This window comes from Gavialis gangeticus, unplaced genomic scaffold (assembly GCF_001723915.1).
Source record: "Gavialis gangeticus isolate Ggan-Ray unplaced genomic scaffold, GavGan_comp1, whole genome shotgun sequence".
Taxonomy (NCBI): domain Eukaryota; kingdom Metazoa; phylum Chordata; order Crocodylia; family Gavialidae; genus Gavialis; species Gavialis gangeticus.
In genome coordinates, this window is record NW_017729031.1 from 39551663 (window position 1) to 39574907 (window position 23245).

At 50.7% G+C, this 23245-nt stretch overlaps 1 protein-coding gene across 7 annotated transcripts in view; it reads right to left on the bottom strand.

Annotated features, from left to right (window-relative positions):
* BIN1 (bridging integrator 1) overlaps nt 1-23245 on the bottom strand; it is a 78860-nt gene that overhangs the window by 38733 nt on the left and 16882 nt on the right. For 3 of the 7 annotated variants that reach the window (XM_019522634.1, XM_019522635.1, XM_019522632.1), the window contains exons 4-8: nt 22921-23016; nt 17466-17573; nt 9452-9537; nt 8854-8929; nt 7287-7369 (exon numbers count right to left, since the gene is read on the bottom strand). In XM_019522634.1, the coding sequence (XP_019378179.1) occupies nt 7287-7369; nt 8854-8929; nt 9452-9537; nt 17466-17573; nt 22921-23016 (449 nt within the window). Of the gene's footprint in view, nt 1-4293; nt 4339-7286; nt 7370-8853; nt 8930-9451; nt 9538-14353; nt 14447-17465; nt 17574-22920; nt 23017-23245 lie in introns of all 7 variants that reach the window. The other 4 variants (XM_019522630.1, XM_019522629.1, XM_019522633.1 and 1 more) reach the window with 3 other exon arrangements.

A 23245-nucleotide genomic window follows, 5' to 3' on the forward strand; every position in this document is an offset into this window, starting at 1 on the left:
ACCCTAACCCTAACCCTAACCCTAACCCTAACCCTAACCCTAACCCTAACCCTAACCCTAACCCTAACCCTAACCCTAACCCTAACCCTAACCCTAACCCTAACCCTAACCCTAACCCTAACCCTAACCCTAACCCTAACCCTAACCCTAACCCTAACCCTAACCCTAACCCTAACCCTAACCCTAACCCTAACCCTAACCCTAACCCTAACCCTAACCCTAACCCTAACCCTAACCCTAACCCTAACCCTAACCCTAACCCTAACCCTAACCCTAACCCTAACCCTAACCCTAACCCTAACCCTAACCCTAACCCTAACCCTAACCCTAACCCTAACCCTAACCCTAACCCTAACCCTAACCCTAACCCTAACCCTAACCCTAACCCTAACCCTAACCCTAACCCTAACCCTAACCCTAACCCTAACCCTCCCATCCCAGTCCCCCACCTCCTTCCCAGCAATGTGGCCAGAGCATCACCGCTCAGGACGACCCAGCGACCGAGGGCATAATCTAACTACCTCAGAAACCCAGGTATGAAACCTGGCCTGCCACCCCCAGGCACAAATTTCTGCAGTAGTTTCGGTGGGAAGGGACAGGACTGCCTAGGTCTGCAATGTGGTCAGTAGAGGCCAGTGGCCCAGAAGGACATAAAAAGGAGGACTGAACTGCAGGGGGAAATTTGGGATCCAATGGGCACCGCTATTCCCTACCCCTGGGGATACAACGATGCTCCCAGGGGTCTAATTAAGCAACGCCTCGTCGCTGCAGGAGAAACATTTCCTTAGTTCAGTTCTAATGGGCCTAAATGCTCAGGGCTTCACCTAGACCGGTGGTCCACATACTACATCTAAGGGGTCCGTGAAAGAGGGTGATGATCAAACAAAAGTCTGTGAATATACTCCCCCTTACAATTCAAAAGGGGTCTGCACCTCCATTTGAAATTTGAGGGGTCCGCAAATGACACAGGTTCAAATCACTGATCTAGCCCTTTGGACGTGCATAGCAATGCTAAGGAGACTTTCAAGGGCGAATGCGGAAACCCAGAAATAGCCATAAAGCCCGATCAGGCTGCTATACTGGATATTTCCATGCTGGAGAGAGAAGCGGGCAGAGGGTTAAATTACAAGCCAGACCCCGAGGGGGTATAAATGAGAAATGCTCCATGCTCAGAAAGGAAGGGAAATGATCCCAGTGCGAACGCAGGTCAGAAATACAGCACCGCACCCCTTCTTCTGCCTTGCTCCTCCTATTATAAGCACAATCCCTAGAGACAAATTTGGCCCCAGTGCACAAGTTCTGCCATGGGTCTACCTGGCCCACATCTTGGGACAAACTCCTCTCCTAGGTTGTGCTAGGAAGGAGCAGAGCAAGGAAGTCCCATGTCAGCTCCCCAGCACGACAAGCACTCCTGTGGGTGCAAGGGGGGCCGTTTGCCTGAAGACGGCTCTTCTCACCCTACCCAGCTCCCACCGCAAGCGAGAGCCTGCACTGCCCGGGGGCTGCGCACCAGCTCCCAAACCGGGCGCCAAGAGGGAACAAAGACATTCAGGTGACATGAATCACCGATTCGGTGACACGGCCACCAGTTGCGGTGCAAACACCCGTCCCTCCAGGGACCACCGAGCTGCCTCGGACTGCAGTTTGCTGCCAGGCCTGGAGGTGATGCATCCCACTTCCCACTCCTTGACATCCCCCCAATTCCTTCCACAGCTCCTGCCAGACCTCCTACCAAGGTCACTGCTATTCACAGCCAGCTTCAGCTTTCACGTCCACCTTGGCTGCTCTGATAGGAAAATGCCAGCGCTAATTTTGACTGAGCCTGGGCCTTGTCCAACACCCAGGATGGCATCTTTAGTCCAGCATTTACTGCATTAGATGCAATGCACATTAAATCTTGTCCGACAGCCACTGAGTCAACCCGCTCATGGGACTCTGAGGTGCACAGGTTGCCCAAGGTAGCGCGCACGGTCCAGGAAGCATTTCCAAGACCCTCCCTGAACAAAACAGGCCTCTGAATTGCGTGCTCCGCTGCAGATGGAGGAAGTAGGTAGGTGCCCCGTTTGGAAGCTGAGAAGAGAAAGGAGACTTTCCCTGCTCACCTAAAGGGCTCCTCTGTCATGCTTTACAGGCGCACCTGCACCAGGCTTTCCTCCTGCTCTCCTCCGCTGCGACAGTGGGAACGTGGCCAAGCTTGGGGGCAACTTGCCTTCATTTTTCTGAACTAGGGGCTTGATCTCACGCCATTAGACTGATAGTGTAGTGCGGAGGGTCTGCTAGCACCTGTGCCAGGTTGTCACCTCGCTGTCCCCCATTTGTTTCCCACAAGCTAAGGCAGCCCAGTCTCCATCCTACAAAGTCCTACATTAAATAGGACTCCAAATCTCAGCTCGGCTGGGGGGGGTAGGCTCAAATGGGGCCTTTCAGCCACAAGTAATTCATTCTTCAGCACTAAATTACACTGAGCTCAGGAGAATTTTATGGGAGGCTGCACAAACCCATCCAGACACGCAACCAAAACGATAACATTATTATTAATGGTGAGGACCGGATCAAGGGCAGAACAGCCCAGTCCCGATGCATCCTCCCCCTTCGTGCCAGCGCTCATGTATTTCCAGCATCATACTAACTCTGCCCTGGTGTAGTCAAGACTCTGGTACTTTAAAGGCTGTAACATCCAGATGGGCTCAGAACAGAGCAAGGTGACATGGTAGCTTGAACTCCACCGGCGGAGATGTTACAGGTCTCCTTGCTGACCTTGGCAGGGCTGCTGCAGTGTTACCACCTGAAGGGAAAGGCTACGCCCAATGTAGGCACAGCTGTAGAGAAATGGGGATAAAGCCGATATAAAAGCTATAGGGGTTTCTGGTTAGTGAAGTCTGAAGTAGAAACAGATATACCTGCATGAATCTCCATCCTTCAACTCCCATATAAAAGACTTAATAGGACAACAATATTTGCTGCTTTGAGGCTGCCATGAAAAGGAATCGATTCCCTGGACCTCCCCATGAGAATTATTGTTGTCATTCCCATTTTACAGGAGGGTTGGATGGGGGAAGAGAAGATGACAAACCAGTCTAACGGCACAGAGCAGGTCCTTGACAAGAGCTGGGAACAGAGTCTAGGAGGTCTGGCTTCCACTCCCACCGCTAACCACTACATAGCACTCCCTCTCACGAGGCAGATGGCATTAATATGAGGTTTTTCAAGCGGCCTTGGGAGAAAGCAGAGATTCCCAGGAAAGCGGAACTAGGAAATGCTTCTCCATCTGCTCCAGTGCCCCGTACACTCAGCCCCGCTCTGCTCTCCTGCATTTTTTGGGAGTCTCCTGCGGCAGGTATGACGTGCATCAGAGCTGCTGGCTGCAGCTCCTGGAGGTCAGGCCAGCCTCCGTACGGACACCGGCAACAGCGAGAAGCTGGAGTCTCCTCCCCCACATCTGGGCCAAGTGATGGCTTTTTTCATCCGCTTTGCACAGAGGCAGGGCAAAGCAGTGAGATCCAGGACCCGCCAGCAGCAAAGCCCTTGCCAACTCACTTCCCTGGTGGTAGCAAATAGGAGCATGCTGTTCTCAACCTGAGATTCATCTCGAGGAAGCCAAGGCCCTGTTAAATAGTCCAGTTGCCATTGCACATTTATGCTACAAACAGACGTTGCATTTGTCCCAGGAGAAGCCATTTTATCCGGGGCAAAGTGCAATTGCTTGGACATCCATGCCCATTGTGACAGGACAAACCCTAGAAAGAGTCACAGGATAAGTGCTAGCAGTTTGTCTCGGGACACTGCGAAGTTCACCTGAACAGTTGTCCTCGGGCTGCATCACTGAATCAACGGCAGAAAAAGTGGCACTGCATTCAGCCACCTACTAAATCCCAACTGGAAGGGTGATGCGTGCACATGCCAATCCCGGGACATTTCTGCACCAGAACAAACACAGGCACAACTTGTCCTGGGACAAATGCAATGTCTGTTCCTAACCTTAGTTGCACCTGAACGCACACAGAGCCCAAGGTTTTGAATGCACCTGCTTGGTCAGGGAAGGGAGCAAGGGTCCAAACAAGAAACGCACGTGGTTAATTCACAAGCATCTCCAGACACACGATGGATGGCGCAACCAGCTCCAAGGGACGAGAAGCACACTGAATCAATGGCGCAACCAGCTCCGAGGATGAGAAGCACACGGCATCATGCGAGGAACCACTCCAGGCACCGCGCTACCACACCAGGCGGTTAGGACATAGGCTTGTCATTCTAACCAGACACGTCTCAAAACGCTGCTCTTCGCACTGGTACCTGCTCATCTTTTTCCTCAGCCTCGAGAACAGCTTAGCTTTCTTTCTGTTAAGGATGGCACACAAATGATTTCCATTACTGGATGGCCCGGGGAGGAAAAGTAAAGCTAATTCCATGTCTCGTTGTAAATCGGTGACGGAAAACTCAGCCTTTCTCTAGCCCCTCCGTTCACAAAGGGGTCTGCTCTGTGTACCACGGCACAGATGGCAGGATCGTGCTGTCTGGGCAGGGTGCTTTTGGTGAGGTATGTGGCATGAGCTTTACCTTGAACACTGCAATACATCAGGGCACAGCAATTTGCAGACTGCAAAAAAAAAAAAAAACCCCTCACTTGACACCTGAACCAAAGTCGTGGTTGTACTGCGAGGTGGTGGTGGTGGACTGGGATTAGAGCCCCGCTCTCTCCACTATATACCTCCACTGAGAAAAGTGTGCCCACCTCCATCGTCCAGAAGACCAGCTCCCCGCTTTGTTCATGCCATCGAGCACATGGTGCTATAGGCAGCAGTGAGCTGCTCCCCACAGATGACCGGTCTCTGTGGTCCTTCCAAACGGACAGTGCAGGGATGCAGTGGGGTGGCTGTTTTCTTCCCTCCAGACCCATTTCCTTTCATTGTATTCACCCGCCCCCCTCCCCAGCCTGCATGAATGAGAGGAAGCATCTGCTCTAATTGCAGGCGCTGATCTGCAATGAGAAAGGCAAGGGGTGTTTCCTGCCAGAGCACAGTAAACCCCTGCCCCCCAGGGAGCAAAAGGCATCTCCCACTTCACACATTCAGGCAAGATGGGGAAGAGAGATGGAAACATCTCTCGTCAGGTCAAATGTCTGATGCAAACCAGCCTCTTCCAGAGCGCCTGCGTGGAACGGGTCTATCGCAGGCCTGGCTGAGACCCTCCATGGAGACAGGCGATGAAGCAAGGCAGCGAGCTCCTATGCACATGGCATTTTCTCCTTTCCACAAGTGGAGAGGTGGTCACCCTGCCAGGCCAAGCACTCCAAGCTGCAGCTGGGAGAGTTTGGAGGCCTCATGCCCTACAGAGAAAGCTGATGTGAGCTGAGTTTGGGACAATGAGGATTTGATCATCTTGGAAGCACTTTTTATGAGGGAGCTGGGCCTCACAGCTGGCCAGAAATGGCAAGCAGTAACAACGATAAATAAAACCTCCGCTGAGTTGTTGTTACGGCGAGCAGCTGGACCAAAGCTTTGCAGGAGGGAACTGGCCACAGCTTTCATCCTTCCTGCTTCTTCCTCCTCCTCCCCGTCCCCCATGGATTGAATCTTCAGGAGAGTTTCACCTGGGCAGAGTTCGGAGGGGCTGGCTCCCTTCAATAAACCACATTGCTGAAGGCACCAGAGCTCTTGCATTTATGACTGTGCTGTATGACCCCATTTCCAGGGGTCTTGGCAGGATGGGGATGGCTGCCAGGAGAAGGGGGACACGCACCTAGAATGAAACCACGGCCTCACTGAAGTCCCCTTGATGGCAGTGGGACCAGGATTTCACCCTGGTGCCCATAGGTAAAGGGAATTCACCCGATTGCTGTAACCAGCTAGAAAAACCAGCGTGCCAGGAACCCCTCCAAAAAGCCAGGAGGCAGCTGAGGTTTTGCAAGGTCATTGGACTCTTTTGCATTGCGGGTAATCGCGGATTCTGCCTTTCTGAGCCAGCTCCTGCCTCGAAGCACCTCTCACTATCGCTGCTGTGGATCAGGGAACAGGTGCTCTTTTTAGAGGGGCAGAGATGCCAGAAAGAGCCGCGCTCTACATAGCAAAGGTCCTATCTACCCTGTGTTAGGAAATGCCTGGTTGGGGCCCTATTGTGTTAGATCATCATTTGGCAGAAGCCAGAAAAACCAGCTTCAGCTTCTCATTCACTAGCACAGTGCTGCAGTGCTTGGGCTCCAAATGTTATAGGGAAAGTTGTTGGCTAGGAAGTGAAAGGAGAGAATCGTGGTTTCCACTGGAAACTTCTCCTGGCCTGAGGTTTGATGGAAACTTGTGCCTGTGCATCCAGAAGTGGAGGAAAACTTTTACCTAACAGGTTCCCCTGTAAAGTGGGTGACTTTGGTAAATCCTCTAGAAGTGTGTGTGCATATGTATGCACACATGCATGCATGTGCGTGCACATACGAGTGTGCACATATGCTTACCACAAAGGGTTATATTGGGAGGGGGAATAAAGAGTCCACCCACAAATGATCTAACCTTTCAACTGCTTTGCTAAGCCAGTGCCCCAGACTGAAGTTCTCTCTTACCTCACCTTAAATTCCCCCTGTGATCCATCAGTGTACAGATTTGAATGTGTGCTGCGTTACTGCTCACCCAGCACGTGGGACCGGCAGCAGCTGGGAGCCAGCATCCTGCCTTGCTTCATCACTCAAGCATATGGATGGGGGCCAGGCACAGCTTCATCCAGAGCCCGAGCTCTCCCTCCCTTCTGACTGGAAGAGCCAGAGGCCGTGCAGATTTGCAGTTAACCAACAAAGGGTTGACTGCTGAGAAAGAGCTGATGTGGACACTGGCCCTCTGCAAAGGCTCTGGGGATATAATTGGATTCTGACAAGCTTAGGGAGCAATGGTCAGACTCCAGCCACTCCCGTAGCATTTGCACGTGTAGTGCACAAGAGCCTGCAAACTGGAGATTTGGGTCTGGTAACCTGGGGATGCAGACTGGGGGGAGACGGGATGAGGGGCTCTTGTATCTTGGGTTCAGGGAAGCTTCACTCTTCAATGCACTTTCATAAGGGTGAGACCCGTGACCTAGAGGTGGGCTTGTCCCATTGAGTGACCCAATCCAAAACGATAGTCCACGCTGCACCTCAGGCTGGTGGGATAAATGGCAGAACCATTAAATACATTTGCATGCTAGGTATGAAAGTATGAAAGAGGGAGAAAAAAAAAATCACTGTTGTTACCCATGACGGATACATTCCCACCTCCCTGTCCCTTTGTTCCCTGCAGAGGAAAGGCCCCACTCCAAGGACTACTAACCTTGGCTGAGCTTTGATAGGGAAGGCATTGCTGGAGCACTGCTTGTCTAGACTCAACAGGACATCATGGAGGTTTTGGTTCAACTGCAGAAATGAGAGGGAGAGAAATGCTAACAAATAGGCAGAGCTTGGGTGAGGCTTGCAGCAGTGCCAGCCCAGCTTCAGGACACAGACACATGCATTAGGCTGGCGAAACCGGGCTCCCATTCATGCCAACTCCCCTTTGGCTCTACTGTTCTAGCAAGAATATAATATAAGCAAAAAAAATCATCTGTCCATCTTTCGAAAGAGTCCAAAAAAATGTAGTGCCAATGACACCACAAGGCATCACCGAGCATCTTTGTAGATAACCCTGCTGAGGGCTTTTCTACTCCCTGTGTCCCTCCTCCCTCACTTGCAGTCCCGGAAACCCAGAGACACCAGTTCAGTGATCCTGAGAAGGAGTTTGGTTGCTCGTTTCCAACTAACACCATGACGCTCCTCTGCGTCTGCCCCAGCGGTTGCTATTGTGAAAAGGCTGCGCCGCAAACAAAAGGATGAGCCAAATCCACCACCGGCACTACGGGCTACGACTCTGTGTTACTGGCATTACGCCCGCTACTGCAACCATTGCCATGATGTTATAGCACTAATCGGAAGCAGATGCTTTTCAAACCAAAGGTCCTGGTTTCATACAGCTATCTTCAATCATAGCAAAGACAAAAAAAAAGCTAGGAAAGAAATATGAAACATATGACATAAGGGGATTCACTCCAAATGTGGAGGTCTGCACGTTTTCCCCTTGTAAAATGCTAGAGCATCCATCAAAAACAGACCTGCTGCCAGCCCAAGTGTGCGAGTACAGGTCATTACTGCAGAAGGCTGGTTTGGGAAGGGTCCTCCTAAGGGTTAGCGGGACTCAACGCTGATGTTTTGACCCTGTGCACGATCTCCCGACTGCAAGTAGTTACTGCTGGGGATTTAATGAGCGTAACATTGCTTGTTGCTTAGCTGCTGTATTGTTACCAGGACTACAGCTGGGGAAAAAAAAATAGATGTCTGCTTTCACTTCAGCCCCAGGTCCCCTCAAAAGATTAGTGGGTTGTATATGGTGAGCATATAAACCAGGTGGATAATTCATGGACCTGGAAGATTTGCGAGTTATTTAAAGACAAATGGAAATTTAAAAAAAAACATCTCTAGAGGAGACTCAGCCCCATGTGCCTTCCCGGTGACTACCACAAATGTCTCCTGTGCAAGTGCAGAGTCTCCTGCCCCTTGAAAGATTAATCTATCAAAAACCTGCCACTATGAGACTTAGATTCATGTTAGTTGCTTAAACCCTCCCGCCCAAAGTTTGACTCAGGTGGGCTTCATTGGCGTAGAGGATCCCCTACGTTAAAGGGATGCACGACCATCGACGCCACCAGTGGAAGCCCTGAAGCGACCTCACGACTGTTTAAACACCCACGTTACGACTGTAAAGCCTTGGGCGGCTCGCTCCTTCGGTCCCAGCCTCCTGTACAGGACCGGGGGCATTTACCACCTGGCGGCGCGTGAGGAGCGATGGACACAGCCGGCAAACTTACCTTGCTCATTTCTTTGTGGAAGTTTTCCTCCAGGCCCGCTATACTCTGGAATGTGTTGACATAGAAACCAACACGACTGCCAAAGGAAGACAAATAGCAGGAGTTAAATGGCCATGCACCGCTCTGCGGATATCTGGCTCCCGCTGGCACCCACCCACACTTCGCAGTGGCATTGCGTTTCCGCACAGTTGCAACAGCAGGTACAGAGGATTCGGGAAGCCCGCAGATGGCTCAGTGGGCTGGGACAGCTGCTGTGCAGGACACACTCGTTAAGGAATAAAAGTAGGAGGCCGGATAAGGAGATCTGGAGATGAACCAGAGACGAAGATGCAGGCCTGGTACAATGCTTTTCATGGAGAAGCTGCCTACAGCAGCCCCGCAGCAGAGGCGCTGCTCGTGGACCGATACAGCCTTCCTCGCTGCACAGAGGTGCCCTGGTAACCAAAGCCTGCTTCCCCCCGGGGCACTTTCTTCCTCCCCATCGCATGCACGTGTGGGCAGAGCTGGGAGGGTGCAAAAGAAGCAGCCGGTCCACGAGCAACCTCTGTCCGGAGACGGCCGTGCGAACCGTGCCCATCGAACTATCTGCCGCGCCCACCTATTCCATAGCGAAGGCAGCTCTTCCTGCAGATCGACGTTCATCTCCTCAAACACCTTCTGAGCTTTTACCAGCTCTTCTTCAGCCTTAAGCACGGAGACAGGGAAAGAGTTAATACCAGCACAGCCAAGATCCCAGCAGATCCAGGGCATTGGCTGCTCCCCTGGCTTTCTTAAGAGGCCAGGTAAGAGCACCAGACTCTATCAAGGGACACCAGCAAACCCAAACCAGCCCGACAGGAGGCCTGCGAGCTGCGGGGTTCAAGGTCAGCAGGTGCACAGCCCTTCTGTCACATCTGCTGCTGTCCAGAGGACTGCATTTAAAACCAGGACAATCCCTTGCAACAGGGTGGTGTGGTGGCACCTACCGAAGAGGGGTCTGCTGACATTTTAAGTGGCAGCAAACAGGGAAGGGGCCTACCCTGCTGACATGATTAATCTCATTTTATTTCTAAACAAGGGCTTGACACCAGTGCAAGCTTAGCACGCTGCAGAGATTGAGGGTGCCCCGCGGCTCCTACGACACGCTGCAAATCAGCACCGATGTGTTTCCTCCCACTCCAGTGTGGTTCCTCCTCTTTTCAAGGCCCCGTATTTAGAAAAAAAAGAAAGAAAAAAACATGGCAAGGAAAGTGGTCCCACCCTCTTCCTTGCCACGGTGCACGAGGCACGGTGGATTCCCAGCGTGAACGGTTCAGCCGCACGCCGTACAAAGAAGACCAGCACAAGGACCTGCGTCCGTTCACAACCGGAGCAGGCGTGTCACCGTGCCGCGTGCCCATCCAGCTCCCCTGGGGCCGGAGATCTCCAGGTTTGAGCCATCGCGTGAACCTTCGGAGATGGATGCTGGCTTCCTGCCCCTTCCCAGGGACAAGAAGGGAGATCCTATCTACTCTGCACTAGGTTCATTAAGGAAATCCTGTTTAGCGCTGTTGGATGCTCAGAGACAGGCCTGTGCAAAACTCAGATGAACAGGAGTCAGAGGAAGATTACATCCAGACTGTGAGGCTGGGGTTGGGCAGGGCTGTGGGGGGCACCCGGGCTGGGTTTGGTCTCCTCCTGGCCATTAGGAACCAGACAAGGCGTCTCTCCCTTTTGCTCACCCATCCTTCAGAAGTTACCCGCTATCTACAATGGCACCCGCAGGGATGAGGGTCAGAGCAGGAGCGCTCTGGTCACTCTAGAGGCACCTGCAAGGCCCTCCTGTCTGGGCTCTTCTGCTGTGTTAAACAGCAGGTCTCGAAAAGCGACCTGGAGCCACGCTAGGGTGAGCAGGGGCAGGTGGGAGACAAGTGTATTGGAGCCCATGGTGGAGGCGATACCTTTTATTAGACCTGGATTTTTGCAAAAAAATAAAAATAAAAAAAATTCTTTAATTGCAAGCTTTTGGGCACAAATACCCTTCTTCACAAATAGGAGAAAAGATTGTAAAAGTTCTCCTGGGTAGTAATGAAAGTTTGTATCTCATAGGAGAATTGAAGGGGTGGTCATTTCATTTCCATTAACCGAGTCCTTCCTGAAGGCCACGCGTGCAGCAGCCAGGCAGCCCTGCCGAGTCCACACCACTGACCAGCCCCACCAAGCAAACCCCTGCTTAGGCAGACGCACTGCCACGTACACTCAAGGCCAGAGGGTATGAGGGTACATGGGCCCAGCTGACCTGAAAATCTATCCATGAATGACTATTTCTAATCCACTTGCCAAGAGAGAGAGGCAGACAGATAGAAAGAAAGAGTAAAAAGAAAGAGAAAAAGACATTCATGTTTAAACAGGTCTCATTTTACTTCTAAGCTAGGACTGAATCAGGATTAAATCCAGGGGTCAGACTACATAGGGACTAATGTAGCAAGAACTGCTGTTATTTTTCAGTAAACCAGCTGAATTCAGAGGAAAACCAAATACCCCCCCACCTTCCTGCATTCACGAAACCCAGAAAGGGGCTGTAGCCAGCCCCACATGTACTGTGACATCCTGAAACAAAGAGCAAAAAAATCAGAGGCAGCGTTCACTCTAGAAATGCAACAGGGAGCGAGGGGTCGTGGGGCGCACGCAGCGACGTGGTGTTTATCCCAAATCCCTTTGATGTGCCCAGCGACAGAGCTGAATTCACTTCTTTCAGCCGCGCATTATTACAGGGCTTCTGTGCGAGGGGGGTCTTATTTTGGTTGGACGCAGCAAGCTTCCTCCTAGGCAGGGCTGGGGGCCTCCAAGACAGCTGCCCTGAACCCCAAATGCCCTGGGCTCAGTCATCGGGCACACTGAGAAGAGGAGCCGGCGCAGCCCACACAGGGTTCAAATGCAGCCGGTAGGGAAAGAAAGAAAAAAAATCAGCATCTTTGAGAGACTCGCATGGCCCCCGTTGCTGTATATCTGAAATCTGTCTTAATAGCAATGATCCTTAAGACAAGTGTTATTACAGATGAGAAGCTGAGACCCTCCAAGGAGGAAACTCCCATGATTTTCTGCTAACCCCCACAAAGTGAGCTGCTCGAGTGAAGTCCAAGACACTGGACACCTGAATACGTTAGCCTCCAGGTCCAAGGGACAACACAAGGCCGGACAGGGAGAAAAAAAAAAACCAGAGCACAGAGCAGGACACTGGTCCCTCGACTAACCCGCTAACCACCAAGCTCTCCTGACCCTCCGGGAAACCAGACGGCTGTGGTGCTCAGGGACTGGGGGCCACTGGTTTCTGGGACACGGGCAGAAACCCTGAGCTCTGCTAGGGATGGATGCAGCTGCTCAGACAGGAGCCAGCGTTTCAGTGGAGCTCAGAAGAGGCAGGAATTTGCTGTCCTCAGCTGTTTTCCTCTTTGTTGCAAAAAACTACCATCACTAAAACAGTGACCGAGCAGCTTGATCACACCCCCGCAAGAGGACCTCTCCCAGGCTCCGCAGAGCTCCCGCTCGGCTCGCTAGAAGAGGTCTGAAAGGCTGCTTGTTTCAGGGCTTTTTTTTTTTTTGCATGAAAGAGAGCTGATCGTTTTTATCCCTTCTTTCACTGGGAGACCTTGGAAGACTAATGAGATTATGATATAACGAGAAGCTGAAAGCAGAGCATTTGATAAAGGTTCTGATTTATTTTTTTAGCCAATTTCTGCATTGCTAGGCCCCCTGATCTTATCATGAATCTGATTTTCATCACATATATGACCTTGCCTTTTTTTTCTTTTAAGCCAGCTGAACATGAAAATTCATTTTGTGGGGTTTTGGTGTTTTTTTAAGTCAAAGTAAATTTCTAGCACTTCTGTTAGTGAAGAAAACCCAGAATAGCATACATGCTCAGCACAAATAAAACAGATCTGTAACTTTGCATGAGATGTTTAAACCGATCATGATATTTTCCATCAGTTGGGACTGGTGAAACTGCTATTTAATTCAGACTCTTAAAGAAAGTCTCTAACGAGTTAGCATGCAGTCTTTTGATCTGGGGCTAAAAAATGTCCCCTCTCCAGTTCTCTAGTCCCCAAGAAAAAGGCCTCCAGCCAAAAAATAAAATAAGTAAATAACAAATGAAAAAAAAAAACCCAGCAGAATATTACAAATATTTCTACAGTAAAAAAACAGCCCTTAAAAAAAAAAAAAAAAAAATCAAGAAACCCCTGCAGGCCTTCTCCATAGGAAGTGTATGCCTTTCCTCCCTTGCAGTTCAGCATTCGAGACTGCAAACAGCATCAGCAGATGCACAGTTTATGATGCCATCCAGTGTTTTATTGGCCCCTGTTAAGTCAAAATAGGGCTGTGGAAACCCCAGGTCCTTTAAAGGTAAGAGCGGTTGCTGGTAAACTATGATTCACTGAGCAGGCATTTGAGGAAGTCTGAGCTTTTGCAGGTGAGCAGATAAGACCTCCTAGAACTAGTAAGTAGCTAGTTAAGTTCCTTCCAGTCCAGTTAATGACTCCCTGCCTCTTCCCATTACCGCTATTTGCTTTCCTTCCTACCTAGCCCTACCCCTAACCCCTGCCTGTCAGTGCCTGCTGTTCTTCACCAAAGACTTGCCAAGAAAGAAAGCGCCAAGGGAGACTGCATCACGAAAACGCATTTCTCCAAATCCAGGTACGCTTGGGCAATCCCCTAGATTTCTACTTGAAGTCTAATTACAAAAAAAGTCAAAGGTTCCCCAACCCCAAGCTCCGTGGTCCCATCGGAGTCGCCTGACAGAGGCACACCGGTTTCTGCCGCCACCTGTGCACAAGGGGGTGGTGCAACCCCCCCAGTGCAGTTAACAAACGTGCCCATTTACAACCAGGGTGGCCGTGAGGGGGTGTGGAAATCACATCCGCCCATGTCCTTAGACCCACGTGGCTACAACCACAAACCCATCTCTAGGTCCATAACGAGACACCTAGGAGCACTTTGCTCCGAGCCCTCTCGGAAAGCTTGTGCCCAACGCAAATTCTGCAGCACTGGCCCACTGCTCATCCAGCCCAAATGGGTCTCTGAAATCGCTGGAGATTTTCCCAGCAAAAAAAATCTGGACATTTGGATTTCCCCCTGGGAAAGTTTTGCATCTAAGTTGCACAAATATATAAGCCACTTTCATGGGGATACCCATGCACGGCTTTGCTGAACAGCCGACAAGCCACGACCCATCCTCCTAAGGTTTCTGAATAAGACAGTGGGAAGACGCGAGATGATCTGCCCTGATCTTACCCCACATACTCTTTTCCCCATCGCTTTACTTAACAGAATAGCTTTACAGCCTGTTAAAATCACCGGCCCAGCCTCGGAGGCAATTTCACGTGTCTGTAGTGTTCGACCAGTTGGAGATTGGCTCCTGGATGATCGAAACAAGCTCTGAAGGGGAGCTAGAGTGAACGCTGCCTGCCGATCGGCTGCACGGTACAGGATTAGAGCCGAGAAGAGCACGTGCAGGGTTAGCGCCAGGTAGGGTGGCAATCACCTGATTTCGGAGCAGATTAGTTTGAGCAACGAGATGAGCCTGTAGTTTCCCTTGGCACCACTGAGGCGCAGCTTTCTCAAGCAGCGAAACAGGCTGGGGGGAGGGAGTGGGAAAGAGAAAAACAAAGAAACGAGAGAGACAGACATCTTGGTTAGAAAATAAAAATCACAACAGGGAAAGCATTATGATCTGGGTCAGCCCGACGTCACCAAGGCCAGCGAGGAACAAAACCTCAAGGGGGCAATCAGTTATAAACCCCTCCAAGCATGCCAAGTTTAGCGGTAATTAATGATCCGATCGGGTGAGAGAGGGCGCGGGGGCTGGGATACTATTTACCAGCCGTCCAGCTGCAAAGAGCAACAGGCACGAAGTGTTAGTGACTTCAGCGCACAAACACCCTGGTCCGAGGGCTTGCTGTGAAGCTGCTTAAAGAGAGGCCGGGATTAATTAAACACCGTTATTATCCACATGCAATGACGGACAGGCCACGGCACTTTCTTTTAATGGCGTGTTGTCAGTTCAGCAGTAACTGGCAGGTTTCCTAAAGGGGAAGAGGCAGCCGCACCCGGGTTGTGCAAAGGGGAAAAGGAGCCGCCTGCCTGCAGAAGGATTTATGCTGTCCTAAAATGGCATCTGCCTCCATGCACGGGGGTTGGACTACATGACCCGCCAGGGCCCTTCCTTCCCTGGGATGTTCAGAAGACATTAAATGGCAATACACCTTTTCCATTTAATAACAACCCTCTGAGTTTCTATGGTTCCTTCCACCCAGAGATCACAGAGCACTTTGCAAGGGCAGGCAAGTAGCCTCATCCCCATTTTCCAGATAGGGTAACTGAGGCACAGCATGGTGATCATTGGAAAGGCACTGCGGACTTTGAAGGGATCTGTCAAAGGTCACCCAACACCAGAGCCTGGAACAGAACCTGCTCTCCTGGCTACTAACTTCAGTCTTTATATCATATTCTTTATCAGCTTGCATGTTAACAGGCAATATTAACATGAATATTGAGATATTCATGTGCACGCTCCAGGCTCTCTCTCATTAGGAGGCATGGAGGAATGTTCAATCCTTGGAGCCACTTGACTAAAAACCCCTTGCGTGTGGGATAAGGGTCACTGGCTTTCTCCATGATGCAAGGATTCGGGAGCATCCACAGTTCAGCTGCTTTCACCCTGCTGCTGTCAGGTTATCCTCACTGCATGACCAAAAAAACCCCAGAAGACTGAAGACCAACTGTTTAAAACAAAGTGCTGCCAACTGATCACCTAAACACAAAACTGCCACCTGGATGGAAATCAGTCTGGCAGTCCCCAGACACGCCGGGATGCTTAATGCCCATTGGGCTCATTTAGTGCACACTAGCACAGCTGGCAAAAAATGTGCTAATGAGCTAATGTGCAGTAGATTAGTCCAATAAGCATTAAGCGTCACAAAAAAAGCGTTCATTTGCACCAATACACAGTAGCGCCAATTATGGTGCATTAACTTAGTACCTGTTATAACAGGTATTAAATTTAATGCGCTGTAGTTAAGGCTCATTAATGCGCATGTAGACGTGCCCACAGATTATTTCTTACTGCTCCAAGGTTTGTCTGAGCAATCACATGGGCCATGTGGGAAAAACATTTAGGTGTGAACCAGAAGCCTCCAACAACTGTCAATCCAGTCCTCCATATCACTCTCACACCCTCTTTCCCTTCCCACTAAGTCCACATAGAACAGGGACAGGCAATTATTTCGGGTGGAGGGCCGCTTGCTGAGTTTTGGCAAGCCATCAAGGGTTGCAAGACAAGCAGCCATGGGCAGATAAATATTAATTTTCTAAATTTTTTAGGGGCCCCGTGGGCCCAGAATGGCCTGGCGGGCCACATCCGGCCCACGGACCACATTTTGTCCACCCCGACATAGAACCAATAGCCCTCATATAGCCCGTCCCTTCCCTAGGTCCTCACCTGGACGAGGCTGCAAAATGCATCAGCTAAAATGTCCAAGAAATCTAGTGTAGACAAGGCTCGTGGCCAAATTCCCCTTTGAGACCTGTGGGATCGGGGTTTCTCCAGCTGCCTTTACAACACTTAAGCCGATTGCAAGGGGCAACCTAGCATTCATCTCAAAAAGCTTAGCACATCCAAATCTATGCTGCCTCAAACACACTGGGCTTGGCAAACACACGAGCTAACACATGCTAACGACGTGTCTAAAACACTAGTCTCAGAGAGGTGAAAGGGAGGCGTGGGGATGAAGGATAAACCTGGTTTTATTTTCCGGAGCTGGCTGCATCACCCCCCAGTCGGAAAAAGCTGCACCATTCACCGGAGGATTTGTGGCCAGCAGCAAAAAGTACACAGGCTCCGAACGAACCGTGACTGCGCTGCGCCCACTCTGATTGAGGGCAAATCCAATAAAATTCAGATCATTTGGGTCCAGATGGTTCGCAGCCCACTGCATTGACAGCGGGGTGCTGAATGTGGCGGAGGTCCTCAGTGGTCCCGCACAGCCGTTTCCCATGTCTGGCTGTATGCGACACCCCAGCTGGTTTGTAAACCCTCGTCTTCACCGGGCTACAAAACCTCTCTGAGCTGTGCTATAATACTTCCGCTTGCACCGCTGTGCGTTTCTTAACCAGGGCATCCCGCAGCACTAGGCAAATCGTCACGGACTCCAACGCGCAGCACCCAACTGCAAGTCTCATCCCTCTTTTAAAGCTGGGACGACTGAGGCACACCAGTATCCCATGTCAGAGCAGGAACTGGAATCCAGCTTTCCTCCTCTGAGGTCTGGGCAGTCCCCAGAAAACCCTCCCTTCCTTTTCCCATTTGGCCTTCTGTGGTCACCATTGCCCAGCCGTGTGTCCTGGACAGCTTCACTTTGCACCCTGCAGAGAAGACCCCCACTAAACACTTCAGAGCCTTCTCCTAAGGAGAGGAAGGAGGAGCCGATGGGCAGGACCCTGCCTGGTGGCTCTATCCTTGCCCACCATTTCTTTAAACAAAAACAGCATCTGGGGACACTTTGCAAAACGTGTTTAAAAACATCCTCCCAAAGTTATTGCAGACTGCAAGAAATGACAAGACGCCTGAGCCTTGTCCCCGAGGAACTGGGCTTTACCTTGGCGATTTTGGTTTCGTCCTTCTTCTTCGCGGTTTGTAGGGCTTCAAAATGGTGTCTGGCACTGTCATAATCCACAAGCTTCCTTCCCCGCTTGGCGATGCGAGACTGGGGGAGAGAGGAAGACCAGAGCACATCAGCTGAAGCCCTCTGCATTTACACCCCTGCTCTGCCCACGCTGCAGCAGCCTACCCCACCAGTCTAAGGTTTGGGCAGAATTACGTACAATGTTCTCCAGCTGCTTACGACACGGCTGTCAAAAATATGGCCAGATCCGGCTCGTGGAGCCCTATTATCCAGCCCCAGAGGGGCCAGTGGGTTTCAAAGGCAGTATGCAGGGCACGCCAGATAGCCCAGCGAGCTGCATGCAGTGGCCGCTACGCTGCTCCAGGATTGAATTGCAGGTAGCGGCCACTCCAGCGCTTGGAGGTGCAGGTCTGTGAAGCACGCCAGGGCACCTGCATCCAAAACACGGATCCGGTCTGTGGGCCCAATTCAGCCTGCAGACTGGCCCTACACCCCCCATTTGGCCCCGTGGGAAGGCTGAGTGCAACACCCCGGCTTCCAGGATTCAGCCTCACTCCCTTTGGGAGGTCGATGCCAGCAGTTGCAATCCCCCAGTCTCACCAGGAAACGCTGGCATATCGTCCTTCACCTCCGCTGTCGCTTCTGGAGCACCCAGGCATGGCTGGGACACAGTGCCTGCCCTGAAGTGCATAAGCATACAGTCTGATCCTGGAATCAGGTTTGTTGGCACCGAGGCCTGAACCCTTGCAGAGCTGTGCGGGTTTATTGCAGAACTCTTCCGACCTTAGGTACCTGCGAGGTGACCCTTACCGCCCCATCTCAGCACCCCCGCATCTTCAATGCATTTGCCCCCACAGCTTCCCTGGAGCAGCGCTCGTCCATGTTTTACACATGGGGAAGGGAGTAAGGAGAAGCAAGTGCGAAAGGGATTCTCCCAAGAAGATGGCACCCACGTCCACCCTGTAGGCACTGATCTTTTCAAAACCATAGCTCAGGCGCTGCCCAACACCCATAAGACTAAGTGGGGGGACAAAAATTGAGCAGGACGCTTTCAGCAGGTAGGGACCAACTTCCTAAACAGCTGTCCTAACTCCTGGGGAGGGTTTGCAGCTGAGGATGCCAAGCAAGGGGAAGCATCGGTCTCCGGCCCATGAATCGGGTGCACCGGGTCAGCCCTGGGAGCCCCTCTTGCCGCCCCAGCACGTCCAGCAGCTCCCTATGCAGCTGGCAGCTTCTAAAAATAACCTTCTTAGGCATTTAACTCTCCCGACAGGAGTGCGCAGCCTGCCCTGAACTGCCTCCACGCGCGACTGGAAAACGACCGAGATGGCCAGCGAGGGTCGGGCTCTGCTCTGCCGAAGACACCTACATCCAGCCCTTCCTGACGTGTCCGAGCGGACCCAAGGAAGTCTGTGGAGGAGCAGGGATTTGATCCCAGGTCAGGATGATCTGCTGGCGAGAGGACTTTGTGTGGGCTAGCACAGCATGGCGGGGGTGGAGGGCTGGAGAAAGTGAGCCGAGATGCCAAGAAACTAAGCATATAGGGGACTTTTATCCCCTCGCGTCAAGAAAAGCAAAAGTGCAAGAAGAGGAACAACATTTGGGCTTAGCTTTGCAAGTGGTGGCTCTGCCCTGCACTTGGGGAGAGATGCAGTCTCCTCCCTGGCTTGTCCTCCAATGGTTATCGGCTGCAGACAGGCTGCTCTCCACAATCACCGTCTGCCAGACAGCTGTACTCTGTCCTTTCATTTCATCACCCTCTTTTGTTCTTTTAATTAAATGTCTGATACAGCTCTGAGTGCAGCTGCCTGACATCTGTTCAGCATTCGGCCCTCTTGCAGGACAGGCCCAGCTCCTGATGAGCTTCTGATGGGTCAGCAAATCACACAAGGAGACACACAGAGGTTCCTGGTCACACAAACGCAGCCTGGCATTTTTGAGTCAACTTTTAAATTGCTTAAAAAGAAACCTCAGCACAGACAGATCCAGAGGCTGCTTTGATCAAAGCTTCCCTGAATGCAGCGGCACCCCTTTCACCCGCTGCATCCTTCAGAGATCTGTGTTGTCAGGAAATCAGACAAAAAACCCCACTCGGAAAACTTAAATGATGATTAAGCAACATTTCTATTAAAGGAAACCAGAACCAGTGACCTGCTAGAGGAGGAAAAGAAGTGGGGACTTTTGTCCTCTTTTGTGGTGGCTTTGTGTTTGTTGTTTTTACGATGGGTGGAAGAGTGTTGGAAGGTTTTTGAAGTTTTGTAATTGGCTTCCTTTTAAGCTTTAAAAAGAATGGGAATATCAAGCTTTGGTTTTCCTGTGTCTGGGAGTCTCAGATGTCCAGAAAGCAGATCCTGAGCTTACTCTGCGCTTAAGAGAAGGTATCCGGGCATGTCTACATGTGTGCTTTAATGCGCATTAACCTATTTTAATGCGCATTAAAGCATCACAAAAACCGTGATCTTTAGCTAATGCACATTTAAATAGGCTAATGTGCATTTTTCTAGTAATTTACAATGGAAGTACTAGATTTAAAGTGCATTACATAAAGTGCATTAATGAACATGTAGACATGTCCAACTGGCTGTTCAGTATTTTAAAAAGAACTTTCTTCCCAACTGTTTGGCAGGTATCCAGCTAAATGGTTCTTTCCTTCTTACTCAAGCACTTCCCATTTCTTTGGCTTTTGTTATGTCATATCACTCACTTTTTGTTCCCTTTTGCAAGTCACCTTTGAGGCACCTCTAAATACCTGTTGAAAGGGGAGCCATTCAGTCACACAGATGTGGGATTTGCAATATCTTTTATAATGGTTTCTAGCCCTCAAGCAAAACAAACTTGATGGAAGTCACTTCTTAGGGCTGTGGAAGAGGACAGCGGCATATCCCAACTGAACAGGACGTAAAGGCAGAACTCCTGTAAGGTTTACATTTTCAAAGAAGTGGTCTGCTGGCTAGAATAAACATGATGTCGTGGGTCCCAGCAGGAGGCGAGTTGTAGGAAAGGAGCAAGACGCGGGCATCGTTTTGATGAGAAAAGGACCTTAACGAAGCCTGCGACTGGTTTCATTTCTCTCTGTTGCAACACTACCTGGGGACTGGGGAGGACATCAATAATGCAACACTTGCGGCTACATCTGGACTTTGAAAGTTGCAGAAGGGAGTTAGGTGCCCGATCCCATAGAACGTGGTGGGATTTAGGTGCCTAAATGCCATCATTTTCCTTTGACGTTCCCAACCTCACACCTTAATGCTGTCCCATTAGAGTTATGGGATTCGAAAAGCTCTAATAATAAGCCTGCAGAAAGCCTGAAACAGTAACTTTAAGAAGGTGCACACTGCCCTTCTGCATCTCCACGGACACTGAAGTCTAACAAGAGCAGTGCGAGAGCATCCGCGCTGCTAGTCGCAACACAGAGGAGCACTGAATAGGGGACTGCTGCTATCGTAGCCCCAGGCAGAGGCAGCTTGGAGGAGGACTTGACTTTCCATTTGTTCAACCTCTACGGTGCAGTGTGGGGCAGGCTGTAAGAGCACATGGGGGGTAAGAAGCTCCAGGAAGCCGAGCCCCCATGGGGCTTTCCATGACCAAGGCTTGTTCTGTAAGTACCTCTGAAACGGTACTTTCCTCCAGAAACAACAATGACAAATACAATGATTTCAGGTAAAACAACAAGGGAGCAAGGGAGGGGAAGTGTTGTTTTCACTGGGAAGGAGCCAAGTCGATGCCTCCCAAATAGAGACATTGTACAAGCGCTTCCACATGGCAAAGACATTTCCTGTGCGGCCTTCCCAAACATGAATGGGTGCTGGAGATCACGGGACTAGAAGGAGAGAAACTCACAGGATATGCTAAGATCCTGTGCTGGGAATAGAGATATCCCCCCATCAGTACCTCCCTCCAGCATGAAGCGGCTTGCTGGAGACCGGTTCAGTAACCTCCCTGCCACACCAGCCTTATCCTTTGAAGCACATTGGCCAGCAGCACTAGCCAGTTTCCTGGCTGCTCTGCACTTCCAGGGAAGATATCAACAGGGCTAAAAAGTCAGACAATCAAAGGGTTGACACTGATCCTGGGCCATCACCCAGAAGCCCTCTTCCTCCAGTCATGAACATTAGCCAAAATGCATTAAAAAAACCTAAGATGAAGCATGATCATTGGGATGACGAGCTGTACTTTACTGAATATTCTTGTTTTTCATCTTCCCGTGGGCTCTTCTCTCTGAACAATTGCAGGCCCTATGAAATTCAGCATCATAAAAAGCAACTCAGAGCTGCAGCCTTTCAGGAAGTTTGGCCCATCCCAGCCACATTTTCACAAGAGGGTCATTCCACCGTTCGGCGCAATCCTGGCAATAGTGGAGGCTGTGCTGGGTGGACATGCAAGACAAGGAGTGTTTGGAGAGTGCCTCTTTGACACCAACTTCCTGCTTGCAGTCACTGTCGCGGGTCGTGTTTTCCACTAGAGCCCATCAGCTCAGCAGGCTGCATGCGGCTGGGCCGTGCGTGCCCCATGCTGTTTTTGCCTATACAAGAGAATCAAGACTACTGGTGGTCATCAATGAAGTGATGATGGCGTGGTGCTGGCTTGGGAAAGGAATTGCACACACAGGCGCACAGATCCAGATACCGCTTATGCTGCACAAAGCAAAAAGATCAGGCTAACCTCCCCACACTCTGGTGCACCACCAAAAAGCCTTTCAATTAAGTGAATGCATCTCTGGGACAAAAGGAGCAGAGGTAGCAGAAGGGCAAGAACGATGGCTTGTCCGACTTGGTTTCATTTCCCTTACACGACAGGTAGTCCTGGAAGCCCTCTCTTCTTAGGACGCAGACACACAAACAGGTCTTCTGCCACAGATATGCTCTGCTAACAAGGAACTGCTGAAAGCCTGTGGATTATAAAGTGCTAAACTAACACCAGCTACCCCAACCCGTTGCTTTCCACACCCTCCAAAAGGATGGGAGTTGGAGGCAGAAGAAACTAGTAAATATTTATCACGCTGGGTCTAGCCAACTATCCTAACAGCCTGGGTCATCACAGCCCATCCCACTGCTGGGCATGTTAACCCAGTTGTGATGCCAACACTCAGTGTATCATCACCATGGGCATGGGTCTCTCCAGCACAGCAGGGTCCCCCCTCTTCCTTCTCTAATGCACTGCCACGGATACTAGCCCCACAGCTGCTAATGCAACTATCCTCCAAGCAAAAGAGAAGAGGAGATTGCAGTTGAACCATCTCCACTGTTCAGCCAGCTAAGGCCAGAATTAATTCCCCGAAAGGCAATCCTGTACCACATCCGTTTCCCCACACCCATGATAAGAGATGATGGCGTGTTAAGATGAAGGCTCTTGCAGAGCTCCATTTGCAACCCACAGGGTCCCCGCAACTCTACTGAACAGTGGAAGAGGAGTGAGGGGAGCTCCCTACTTTGATGTCCGGGAATTGGCCAAGGTAAGTGTCCATGGTTAAGAGCGCCTGATCCACAAGCTTCTGATGGAAATCTGTCCAGAGGAGGTCATTGTTCTGCAAGACAAAAAGGAGCATCCCAATCAGTAACGACAACGTTATATATTTCCACAGCCACCAAGCACTTTCCAATAAATTTGTTAAGACCCCCAGTGCCCCAATGAGACACTTGCCTCTTCCCTTTTGGAGGAAAGGAGGCATGCAGAGATTAACTGACCTGCCCACGTTCGCATATGAAACACAGAAAGGGAACCGAGGAGTCCTGATTCTGCTACGTCCCTCCATC